The 13,683-nt window shown below is 35.1% G+C and overlaps 1 protein-coding gene across 1 annotated transcript in view; it reads left to right on the top strand.

The window, feature by feature from the left end:
• The window catches only part of LOC118182079 (cGMP-inhibited 3',5'-cyclic phosphodiesterase 3A-like), a 125,621-nt gene that overhangs the window by 85,570 nt on the left and 26,368 nt on the right, over positions 1-13,683 (top strand). The window contains exons 5-7 of the mRNA XM_035351361.2: positions 3,194-3,454; positions 9,515-9,685; positions 12,702-12,813. Of these exons, the coding sequence (XP_035207252.1) occupies positions 3,194-3,454; positions 9,515-9,685; positions 12,702-12,813 (544 nt within the window). The remainder of the gene's footprint in view (positions 1-3,193; positions 3,455-9,514; positions 9,686-12,701; positions 12,814-13,683) is intronic.

The raw sequence follows: 13,683 nt of genomic DNA, 5'->3' as shown, positions 1-13,683 counted from the left end.
TGCCCCGCGGAAAAACTGAAGGTAAAAAGAAAAAGAAGCCGTTCCACCGTCCAAAAAACAGAGTTCACGAACACCCCCAGAATGAAGAAGGGAGAAGGACGACGTATGTGGAAAAGACCGGGAGAAAGGACGGCAACTATAACCCGGCTGTGAAACGGAAGATTGACTCATCCGACAGAACTCTCCGCAGCAAAAGTCGCCGAACTGCGGAAGGGCCATCAGCGGCGGAGGAAAAAGTACAAGAAAAATTTGAACGGCCAACAACGAGGTCCAAGCAGGATCACGACAGAAGTTTCCCGGTTCCACCAAGACCAGCTGCCTTCAAACGGCCAAGACCACAAGCAGAGCACAAAAGGAAGATGTTCAAGGGTGGCCGTAGTGGTGAAAAACGGAAGCTTCCAGAGGAAAGCACTGAAGGGCGAGCCCGTACAAGAAGGAGGATCAACCAAGCTACGGTCTGCAGCACCTTTAAAGACTGGGCCCAGAAAAGGATGTCTGAATATTACAAAGATAAGTAAAATTTTATGTTACTTTACAAACTTAAGTTAATCTTTCATTCTTACTGCAAGTGGCAGATTTCAAGAAGTTTTACCTCATGCGAGGTCTACCTTTATCGCCAAAAGGGCGAGAAATGAGTTGTGACCGATTTTCTTATTATGTTTTTCAATTACTCGCGCGTAAAACTAAAGTTGATGTATAATAGCGTTGTATAAAGACTTAAATATTGTAAAAAGTTATTGTATAAATTTTATTTAAAACATTCTAACAAGAAAGAAGTTTTAGTCTGAAAGACTTTTTGAAATGTAGTATTATTTCAATGTAGAAAGAATTGGCACTTGCTTTGAAAAGAATAGAAGTTAACAATGTACTACTAATGTATGTTTTCAAATGTGTAAAATTAACGGCATCTTGATATGTTCTTGTATACATGTGAACTGTTATTTTGAATGTTTAGAAATACCGTGATATGGTAAAAGTGAAAGTAATGTTAAAAATTTGTTATTCGTGTGACTGTAAAGATTAAATCATGGTGAATATGTGTTAAAGGTTGAATGATGTAGTTAGGCTCTCTGACGCTACACTTTAGAGTTAGCCACTTTCAGAATAGTACCTCAGGTTCTAGAGTTGAAATTAGGGTGTGTTAAGAGGTCTCGTATGTTGAATTTTAACACGTTAGTGTTTTGATTGTAAGAGGAAGTGTTGAACACATAGACAGAAACACATTCGTGTTTGGTGTTTTTACAACACATGTCAGAGAGCACGGGGAGAGATAATTAAAATAGTCATGAATGAAATAAGAATGTTAAGAAAAGTATATTCTATATGTTATTTGCAATGTCATTCTGTAACATTTCATTAAACTAGTTTTCCTTCCAGATCTCTGGAAGGAACCAGAATTGAATAAAGCTCCTGTTTAGATGCAGTACAGATGAAAAAGAAAAAAGATTGTTGTATATTCCGGGAGCTGCTATTGTAACAAATTTCTTTCTTTTAAAATTTTCTAGTTTCTAGTTTCTAGCTAAGTTATGATTGTAAAAGGTTGGCCTCGCGTTAGTTTCTAGAGCTAAAAGTTTTCAACAAGGTCGTTTTAGACCTCAGTTTCAAACTAATTAACTCTGGCGGGAAGTATGTAAGGATCTTAAGTTTTACTAACGTTTATTTTATTTTAAATCTTTACTATCACTTCTTATTTTCTACTTCCGGCCAGAATTATAAGCGTGAAGGAGTTTATGCAAAGTTGTCTGGCGAACGCCAAGTATTTAAGTGTGGCCTTTTTGCCAAGCAGAAGAGAGGAAGCCGTGAGTTCGAAGCAGGCCGCTTACCTTAGAAGTTACGCAGTTGCTACTTTGCCTTCCAGGCCAGAGGTTTTAATCCTCTTGATAAATTAAACGTATTGTAGTGTTCACAGTCTCTGTGCTACATACGCTTCCTGTTATTATAAGGCCAATCTTATTCTAAAGTTAAATTAGAGTTTAGTTTTATTTTGATATCTTTTAAGTTAGACCCCGAGTGGAGGGTCATTGTATTCCGAAGTACGGAAGTCATTGTATATAAAGAAAAAAATAAAGGGTTTTGTATACCCTTCGTCTGTATCCTGTCTACTTACTACAATTAGTGAACATAGCTTTAGTAAGCTCTCTGTTCTAGTCAGGTCATTGTATGTTTCCGAAGAAGGTTAGAAGAAACATTGAACCTGATAACTTGATTTGTGAAAGTGTGAATATTTTGCTACTGGCTGCATTATAAAAGGAGCCATAAATATCTTTATTATTTGAACAATAATTCGGCCAACTTTTTAATTTAGCTTCGATAATCATCTTATGGTATGTGCCATTTTTTTTTATGAAATATATCTAGGCTTGATGTCTTAATTCTTTGTTAGTAATCTATTTAATTTTTTGTTTTAATGCTCTAATATTGTGCTTCTGAATACGTTATTCTTTAGTCCATCAGTTCATATAAAAGAAGAATTTTGCACGTCTTATTGAGAAGGTATTTTCACTGATTTTGCTGTTGTTGTTGATGCTGTCAATTCTTCTTTGCTTTATTTAGATCTTACCTCATTTAGAACTAAGGGAAAAGGAGGAAATCATGGACCGTGCAATTTGTTGGGAATTTGCTAAATAAACTACTTTTCGTTCTTTTTAGTGATTTTGAAACGTTTCATTTAAACCGAAGCTTAATTCTCTGTGATGCCAAATGCAATATATTTATTATATGAGTGGGAGTTGTCTTCTTCGATTTTACGATTTGAAATCGAATTAATTAGACGATGTAAGTAACTACGAGATCTGGCCACTCTCCTCCGTACGCTGTTCCAAAAAAAAGTTAAATCTGAAGCTTGACTATGAATGAAAAGATTGTGTGAGTTGAAAAATTCCTCAAGTGATCATCCTCTTGGGCTTATGGAGGCGTAGCCCAAAGCTGATTGTGTGAATAATTAAACGTATCAGTAATTTAAAGCAAAACATACCTTTATTTAGTTCTGGCATCTGAAGACAACTTAGCTGACTCTCTCTGAAAAAGGCTGCCATAGGCAACCGTCTGTGTCACCTATGTTTGAAGCAGCATTGTTCTTTGTTTAATAAACTATTACTACTTTTTTTAAAAAACTGGAAATTAGCTTATGCTGTTATGTAACTGGCTAACAATAAGAAAAGGGTAAACACCAATTAATCTTTTCATTTTCTAGGAAGAGGAAGAGGAAGAAGAAGAGGAGGAGGAGTTGCCGCCCTTGCCCTCTTTTCGTCGTTCTACAATTATGACGTCGGATTACGAGAGCAGCAACGACTCGCCCCCTAGTGGTTCTGAGGAAGCTGGGGCGCGGGTACTAAGGGCGCACGTCGCCGTCCAAACGGCCGGATGGGCTGGGAGGGGTCCATGTGCACTCTGTGGAAGAACGACCCCTTTGACGCCTTCGCCTCTTGCCGTTGCTCCGCCCCTTACCCGAAAGGTTATATTTTCAATTTAAAAACATAATTAAATAGCTTAATATTGGCCATAAGATTCTAATATGAGTATTCTTATTAAGTCCCATACTGTCAGTCTGTGACACTTTTGCTGGTTATCTGGTATCTTACCGTTTTTTCAAAGTCAAGTCAAAAATTGTTCTTCCGAAAACTCTGAAAGGCCCGTATTTATGAACTTTTACTCGAACGAAATACCCCTTAAGAAATAATCTGCGAATATATATTACTTACCTTTTTAATTATTTGCTTAACTGAAGTGAACACATTTTGTTAAATCTTTGTTTATCCCTTGTTCGTCGGAAACGCTTGCTTTGATCTATGTTAGTAGCACTAAAACCACGACGCAGAATAGTGGTAAGAATGGAAGCGTAAATAAAAGACGGGTAAAGGTGAGGGAAACACTCCAGACAATGATAAATTAATATTTTAACAACTCTTTCAATGGTTACAGCCGAAAAAATCGCGGCAAAAACATCGCGGACGAAACGTCGCGAAAACGTCGTGCTACAAAACATCGTGGGAGAAAACATCGCAGTTCTAAAACATCGTGGTATAAAACATCGTCGTCGAAAATAAAGCGGTTCAAAAACTTCGCAGTTTAAAAACATCGCCGTCGAAAATATCGTGGTAAAAAATAAAGTATCTAAAAATCATCGCATGACGATAACATCGCAGACATGCTTTTTTTCCGGCTTTCATAACTGTAAATGGATATTCCCATAATGATTTGTGAGCGCAAGTGATATAAGGAAGGATAATTTTTACTTTCACATTTTTTTATTAACTAATAAATTTTTGCTGAAAAACTAAGAAGGAAACTTAAGCATAGAAAATTAAATGCAACTTAATAGATTATACTTTTTATGAAAAATTACCTGTAAAAACTTTATAAAAAATGATTTATTAATGGTCTTTGTTAGTTAACTATGTCGGTTTAAAATTCTATTAAGTGCTATAAGTTGCATTAATTTTCTATGCTTAAGTTTCCTTCTTATTTTCTCAGCAAAAATTTAATATTTAATAAAAAATATGAAAGTAAAAATTATCCTTCTTTCCATCTTGCGCTCACAAATCATTATGGAAATATCCATTTACAGTTATTATAGCCTGCAAAAAAGCATGTCTGCGATGTTATCGTCATGCGATGATTTGTAGATACTTTATTTTTTACCACGATATTTTCGACGACGATGTTTTTAAACTGCGAAGTTTTTGAACCGCTTTATTTTCGACGACGATGTTTTGTACCACGATGTTTTAGAACTGCGATGTTTTCTCTTTGCGATGTTTTCTCCCACGATGTTTTGTAGCACGACGTTTTCGCCTTGCGTTGTTTTCTCCGCGACGTTTTCGTCCGCGATGTTTTTGCCGCGATGTTATCGGCGGACACCCTTTCAATAAATCTGGGATAACAGTTTGACAGCGGAAAGAGTTAAGATTGGGTTCATAGGGCATTACCGCAGTTCGGATGTAGAGTAATTTTCAGCGCATTCTTTGCGAACGAGTGAAAGAGACATTTATCATTCTAAATAAATTGACAACGCCGATACGAAAATATCAGAAGAAACTAGAAGTTTTAAAAACAGTGATGGCACAGAAGGAGTTAAAAACAATTTCCGAATTGAATAAGCAATGGTACAAAACAAAACTGAAAATTTTAATGTGGAATGAATCTTTTTAAAGCTTCTATAAAAATATTTTCAATTGTTTTGAAGAGCATTTTTAGATTGCTGCATTTCTTAGCTGCCCGTATTTTATTATTCTAGTTCACGTTTATACTCTGGTATGCAATACCGAAGTACCATATGCAGTGGCAACATAATGCCACATACAACCAAGGCAGCAAACAGAAATCAGTCTGGATCAACAGGAAATGTGATGTTACCAAGCCAGTAATCAGCACTTCAGCCTTTTGTCTCGAGAAGTAATAGCGCAATCTTAATATCGCAGTATAGTATATGGTTTATACTACACAAAATAATTTCGTTTGCGAGTTATCCATTAGCATTATTCGAAATTTTTGGCACTTTCGTTAGACACGTGTGTTATTGGTTTCTCCTAAGTACTACAAACGACGAAATGGTTCATTGAGAACAATTAAATAGTTTAACTGAGGGTCGAATATGTAACACGCTTCATGATCAGAAATCAATCATTCTGGACAATTCTATGCATTTGCTGATTATTAGTTACCTTATAAGAGCCTCAGAGATCCCTTTCGAATTAGAATTATATCCAGAATCAATACTGCGAGGGAAAGAAATGTTTACTATTTTTTTAAATGAAGAATGTTTGATGTTAAACATAGCAATGTATCTGTTACGGTGAAACACCGAAATCTGGAGAACGTCGACTTTCACCCATGAATGTCAACATACACATAGTCTCTTGGTGTATGTCCGAAATATTTTCCAAATACTCTTATTTCTGACTTACACCGGTCAATGTTGACATTCACCATGTACTAATGGTGAATGTTGAACATATAACAATATTATATTTTCTTCTTCGTAATTCAGTCGCGAATAAACGCATTTGAAACTTGAAATAAGAACTTAAGAACATGAGAACCTAAAACACACCATACATTCAAAATGAGAAAGGAAAATAATAGAAGTTAAAAACTTACTTAATTATACAGTACGTTCTAAATGAGAAAATAAAATAACAGTAATAAAAAACTTACTAAATTATGTGATTCAAATCTTATTTATTGCAACAACTTAAACTATTATGGCACTTTATGACCTCTCTTTTCGACTTTCACCGGAGCATATCTGTGATTATCCACATACACCGGTGAGGGTCCGAATATACAAGAATGTAGTGCAATATTCGATCTCTCACAGACGTATTTGGTGAATGTTGATATTCTCCGGTGAAAGTCGACATTTTCCAATTTCGGTCTTTCACGGTAACATATCCTTTATTTCTCAGACCGAACGGGCTTTGTCCCTGAAGGACTACTGCTTTCGTTTTGCGATTTTGCGTTGGTTCACTATAAATGTCCGTTTCACTTTCAAACTGTTGCCACCAAATGTTAGAGTCCTGCATTATATTTGAAGAAATTAAATAATGCAAAATCTGCATAATATGTAAATGTATGTATATTTCTCACATTGTAATAATAAAACAACGGTACATAGAGCTATCGAATTTTGAATGACGTAATCTTCCTATCTAATCTATGAGCATGTGGAAGCCCAAATTTTTAAATTTGGAATTTGTTTTATTATCGATTTCATATTTTGTAAAATTTTAATGAATTTTTGATTAGCAAACTCAAGTATTTCAATGCAAGCAATGGCAACGTTTTAAAGAAAAAACATTTTTATCTCCAACGCGCAAGTCTCTGTATCGGACATTCTAAAGATATGCTCAATTTAAAACTATTTTGCGATATTGCTGTTGAACTGAATTTTGTGGTTTAAGTGCGAAGAATGTGATATTTAATGAATAAATGTAACAAAGATGTTAAAAACGCCCCTTTAAACGTAATTTAAAATCTTAAAACTTTTCAAACTTTTTTTTTTTTTTTTTTGTGTGTGTGTGTGTGTGTGTGTGTCTATAGTGTTTTGTGACCATCAGAACAACATTTAAGAGGCCACACTAGGCTTCTATAACAGATTTATTTTGCTTGTGTAGGCAAAAGGGAATTAGCTGAAAGTGTGTGACATGAATAAGCAAATCAGCTAAGTACAGTGTTCTCGAGAATACTGCTTTAACTGTGGCAGGTTAACACAAGAAATAATTTATTCATTCAACGACAATGCGCTTTTTCTCATTAAAGCTTATTAATTAGAACCTCCGGTTGATCATGTGGAGAGGACTCTGAAATTGGAAAATAAAGTTTAGTCTCCGTTAATGATTCTGAATATTGGCTGGTATGGAGAGAGATTGGAAGACTGTATCACACAGGGACCAAGGTCCGTTGATATCCATTATGCTAGATACAGTGGATGGACAAAAATATGGAAACACCTTGTGAAATGCATGTTTGAAAAGAAAGATTGATTTTAATGAAATATGTAGGTGGCGCTGGCGTTTTTGACTACTGACGCCACCTATACAACTTCATAAATGTGCTAAACAGTTCAGTTGTTGTCGGAGTACTGTTATGTGAGGTTGTCATTGCGTTATGTCAGAGTTAACAGATTTCGAACGTGGGCAAATTGTTGGAGCACGTATGGTAGGTGCTTCCGTAAGCAAGATAGCCGAGGTGTTTAGTGTTTCAAGAGGTACTGTAATGAAGATTTATTCCGCATATTTGAAAAGCGGAAAAACATCATCTGCTAAATCACAGCGCGGACGAAAGTGTGTCCTGAGTGATCGTGACAGACGATCATTAAGGGCAATTGTGACGAAAAATAAGAAGACCACAGCTGCAAAAGTTACTGCTGAAATGAATGTTGTGTTACCGAACCCTGCGAGTACCAAAACAATTAGAAGGGAGCTTCATAAACAAGGAATTGCTGCCCGTGCTGCAATTGAGAAGCCACTCATCAGTGATGCTAATGCCCGTAACAGGAAAAGGTGGTGTTTAAGTCATAAAGCCTGGACTATAGAGCAGTGGAAGCGAGTAATATGGTCTGACGAGTCTTCTTTCACATTGTTTCCCACTTCTGGCCGAGTTTACGTCTGGAGAACGCCATCTCAAGCCTATAATACAGACTGCTTGTTGCCAAGAGTGAAACATGGCGGGGGTTCTGTTATGGTTTGGGCAGCCATATCGTAGTCCTCTGCTAGCCCCATGATAACTGTGTCAGGGCACATGACTACCAAGACTTATGTGAACATTTTGGCCGATCAAGTTCATCCCATGGTACAAACTTTGTTCCCCGATGGTGATGGTGTCTTCCAAGACGACAAAGCCCCTGTTCACACAGCTCACATTTTCCAGGACTGGTTTTCTGAGCACGAGGATGAGTTGTCCCATCTCCCCTGGCCACCACAGTCACCAGACCTGAATATTATCGAACCTTTGTGGTCTACATTGGAACGGAAAGTGCGTTCTCGTTATCCACCGCCAACATCGTTATCTGAACTTGCCACCGTTTTGCAGGAAGAATGGTATAATATTCCCTTGGCAAACATACAGGAACTGTATTTATCCATTCCGAGAAGATGCAAGCTGTTTTGGATGCCAACGGGTTTCCAGCACCATATTAAGCAAAGAAACATGTTTTTTTAAAGGTGTTTCCATATTTTTGTCCAACCCCTGTAAATGCAAGGTTGTGTTTTTAGTTTTTGAACTGGTGCTTTTTTCGTTCAAAATATTGGACGCATGTTTTGAAACCAATTAGCTTAGTTTAATCGGTTATGCTTACACACGTAGTCCCGAAACGCCCTTTGATTCTATTTACTTTTTGTAGACTAAAGTATAGCAGAACATCAAACTGTAACTGTTAATTGAAGACTTTAAAATATGGACATTCACTTGATGGACAAGTTTCCCCTTGATTAAAGGTGTAATATACGGATAATGACATTCACGGACAAAACGATTTCATGGCGTGATCATTCCCAAGTAATGACCAGAAATTCTAGTTAATTCAAAGTTAATTATAAAGGCGTAAGAAAGAGGAATAATCTGTATGAAAAACATTATATATAAGCAGAAATCCATAACAGATAAACAAAAAAAAAAAATCATCCTATTAATTTACCCATAATTTTCAGTAGTTCAATCAGGAGAATAAATTAATTTTATTACGTAAATGAAATTAGTATTCGAACTGAAAATAATTCATTCTAAGTAACGAAAGAATAAACATCAGAAGTAAGAAACTAAGCTATAGATGACATTCAATTAAAAGGGTTTTGGTCTTATATTTCTTTTAATATTATAGGCATTTTCAAGACTCAATCCGGTGAATCCTCAACCACATGTCAGTATGACATAGCACATAGAATTAATATACTTATTAAGTTCCAATTACTGCACATTCCTTACGAATTTCTTTAGTTAAACTGACTTTTCGAAATTCTTTCATTTTTTTAACTACTTGTGTAACTAAAAATTTTAAAACTGTTTGTATTTTCAGGAAACAGTTGAGGAAGATCAAGAAGAAGAGGATGGTAAGATAATCAAGTTGCCAGATGCTACTTACGATTTGGAGATGTTGGCGAACGATCCACTTTTAGGTCTCATCGATATTTGGGACTTTCCAGTCTTTGATATGGAACGACAAGCTGGCACACTTATCCTTAGCCAAGTAAAGAAAACTAATCATTCTAGTATCCGGAATGCTTTACAGAATGTTTTAATATCAAATGTGTGTGTGTGTGTGATTATGGCAAAGCCTCAAGGGCTATCTGCCTAAGAGGAGGGATGCCTTCGTGGAGGACTTTCTAAGGGAAACTGGCTCGTATACACGTTACACATGGGGAAAACCACGAAAACGCCCATGCAGCCAGCCCGTTCCCGGGATTCGAACCTCGGACCGAACTACCAGTGTTCAGCGTCTTTACCGCTCGGCCGCTGGTGGGCCTTTAATATCAAATGCAAATTAGTAATATAGGAGACTTTTATTATTTCTTTTTTGTTGACTACCATTTAATTAAAATTAAACTTTATTTCTTCTGAATATAATACATTTTATTTCTTATATACTGTAGATATCTGTACCCAGGCAACAACGTAGCTAAATTAATTAACAGGCGGGGCAGAGGGAGAGCAGTTCAAGGTCATAAAATAATAAATAAGCAGATCAAGCAGGGGAAATATTAAAATGACAACCTATTCAAAGTATAAAGTAATAAGTTTTCAAAGTATCTCAAAAATTTTTTAAATAGGAAAGGGTAGCTAAACTTTTAAAAAAATCAATTTTACTTTAATTTATATTTATTTGTATGAATTTGTCGGTAATTTTCCGTTTCGCCGACGCAAATCTCGCCAAGCAGACTTTGTTGGCGGCAATATACAGTATACACATAAAAAATGTTAACAAATGTTAATTCTAAAAATTTTTTATTTTGAAGGCATAAACATTTTAATATGGTTAAAATTTGTGTAAAAAGCCAATAAATAAAGACAATAAATTTGTAAAAAGACATAACTTAAGAATTTACTATGCTTTCATGGTTCAAATTCCTGATTCGCAGGTTCGTATCACGTGACCCCAAATGATCTCATCTAACGTAAACTACGCTACAAAAATCTAATTCTCTCGGTAATTATGTACATTGATTTCAAGTTAAATCTTAATTTGGAATACAAGTTTAAATGCAAGAATTATTTCAATTCTTACGAATAGCTTACTCAGACATTATGTAAAACCACAGTGCTTTATTTCGCTAGTGCATTCGCATTAGAATTGATGAATCTAACACTTGATTTTGCATTTTCTATATTTTCGCCTTCGTGTGAACGGTGTGATTGCTTTCTAATTGACTTAATTACCGCGAATGGTCTTAGGGCATAAAATTTAATTATCTTGTAAAAATTCTATGTAATTGTATGCCAGCATTGAAAGAAACAATCAATCTGATAAGAAATGACTGAGACTTGTTTTGAAAATGAGGCGTAAAAGGTTACCAGCGAAGATATTTCTTTTGGTATCCAGTTGTACCATTATTGGCGACTTTATCGGCAAAACGGAAAAGTACCGAATTGTCTAAAGATTCAAAAAAAGCACAAGAACGTAAAGAATATTATGGTTAAGATTTCCTTTATCGAATCAAATGAAGAAGGGATTAGAAGGGAATTCTGACTAAATAAGATAATTGACAATATCAAAATAATTAAGATGCAGAATAACACTATAATATTGAGGAAAATTTTTAATATTTGCTTTTATGCGTTTATTATTTAGATTTTATGTATTATTGCAGTGTTGTGTATTGATTTTATTGATTTATTTATTTAACTTATTTTTATATAAGAATTTAACTATGTACTTTATTGAATGCAATTTGTTATCATTTATTATCTCTGTAAGTGTTTATTTCATGCATTATGTGAGCAGCTTTTCATTCTAATCGATCGCCATTTAAAATATAATGATAAGCTCATTTAGAACCTGAGCTAACAGCAAAAATCTTCTTTACGATCTTAGCGATATTTGGAGATTTCTAGTTTACTTGGTGTCATTTTAAAAGTTAAAGGAAAATACATTTTTGCATTCCTATCTATGAGAGATTTTTCTGAAAGCTTCCCGATATGCTGTGTAAACCCTATTCATACGTGAGCACGGGTTCGTAATAGATTGAATGTACACAGCTCCGATGAGAGATTGATAAAATGCATTTTATCAAAAGAAGCACTTCAGAGATCTGGAACTTTCCATACAAATAGTCGTACAACGTTTCACAGTATGACAGAGTATAATCAGTTGTTGCACTTAAAACTATCAACCTTAAACACAACGCTATGCAAAGCGCATCTAAACAGAAAGCTAACCCGGAGATATTTTAGTACTCCAATCTCACGCTGAACTGACAACTGAGAGCAGATGCTGTGACCCGCCTTCTATAGTTCTCACCCGCTCGCAGAGATATTTATAGTATTTTCTCCTTCTCGAGATTGCTGGAAGGCAATATGAGGGTGGAATTATGGTTTCAGTTAATATAATGATCAAATACAAGTTACAATACCTATTACGATGATACAAGGATGACCAAAATGTCCTCAAATACTCACCAAGTTTGGCGACTTTTGGCAATTTTTCGCCAAATTACTGAGATACCCATTTTCACAATGCTAAATGGTATTCTTACTCTTCCAGCATACCTCGTTTCTTTAGATTTTTCATGCTACTGTATGCAAAAGAATACAACAATTTCACATATAATTGCAGTAAAATCATCTATCTATGTACAAATTTGTTAACTCTATAAATATCGTATTAAGTGAAGGTCGCTTATTTCTGTGTTTCAGTTCAGAGGCATATGACTTCAATGAGCCCCTGCTCTGATTACAATTTCAGATTTTAATTAGGGAGTAATTTGGTGATCTTCAGTATTTCCTGAGTCTTAAGGAGAATTTGCTTCGTCTTCTTTGGCTGTATATGACTATTTACATTTGCTGTTTGAGCTACTATCTATTAAAACAAAATTTCTTTTCGTTCACTTGGTGCAGATATTAAAGACAGCTCTATGAATAGCTAATTATCATAATCCAGTATAATACTATTTTTTTTTTAATAAATAGGTATGAAGATTTAGTTTTATAATGTAACTAAAAGAGGTTTTGTGCATTCTTCTAACATTTCAATGCTGTTTGCATTGCAGATGTGCTACCGAGTGTTCTTGGCAACGGGCCTTTTCGAATCTTTCCGCATTCCACTGACTCCTTTCTTCGCTTATTTCCATGAACTGGAAAAGGGATACAGAGACAAACCATGTGAGTAGTATTTTGTTCTTTCGAATTGAATGAAACGTATCCGCAAATGCATTGATAAAACCCGTACTATTCGGTTTCGAGGGTCGTAAAAAATCGCCAAACTATTGTTGATGCCAATGCTGCAAAAATTAATTGCAGCAACCCTAATAATTGCGGCAAGAAAGGAAGTACTATAGTAAATAACTAAGATTGATGTTTTAATTTAGATGAAATGTTAATTTCATATAATACTTTTTTATTATTATAATTTATATGAAAAAGGCTAAACATGACTGAATGGAAGCATAAGAGTAAATAACTATTTCAGATCATTATTATAATTTATATAAAAATTGCTAAACATAACTTAATGGATGCCTGCATCGCTGTTTCGCTACCGACTTATCGCTAAAGCATAATTTCATCTCGTTGTTTGTTCAAACGTAATTTTCTATAATGAATGAAGCCTTTTCTTTGAAAATATTTCTCGGTAAAGTTCAGAATCGCTCATTTATTTGTTTGCCGCTTTTTACAAGGGTAAAAAAATTGGGTTTTTGTCAATTTTCTTTTACTTTTTAAGTGAAAATAGGTCGATGTGTACATAGATAAAGTCAAGGGAGTGCACAGTGCCATTTTTGTGCAATTCTAGGATTTGTTTTAAGTGAAAATAGGTCGATGGATACCGAGTGATACGAGATCTATAGATGCATATGGATACCGAGTATGTGCAATTCTTAAAAACGCGTCAAGCAGTGGATGATTCTGCACTTTACCCGAAATTCTATTGCCGACTTTTCGTCATGGGCAATTCCCAAATTGTTAAATCCATAGGATATCAAAAAAGTATTTAAATATTAAACTAGTATGTCAATGGCGTCTTAAATATAGAAC

This window comes from Stegodyphus dumicola, chromosome 5, assembly GCF_044657685.1.
Source record: "Stegodyphus dumicola isolate Sdum_Otavi_A_Nest chromosome 5, ASM4465768v1".
NCBI classification, from domain to species: Eukaryota; Metazoa; Arthropoda; class Arachnida; order Araneae; family Eresidae; genus Stegodyphus; species Stegodyphus dumicola.
Note: the sequence above shows the minus strand (reverse complement) of the source record. Positions and strands in the feature narration are given on the sequence as shown.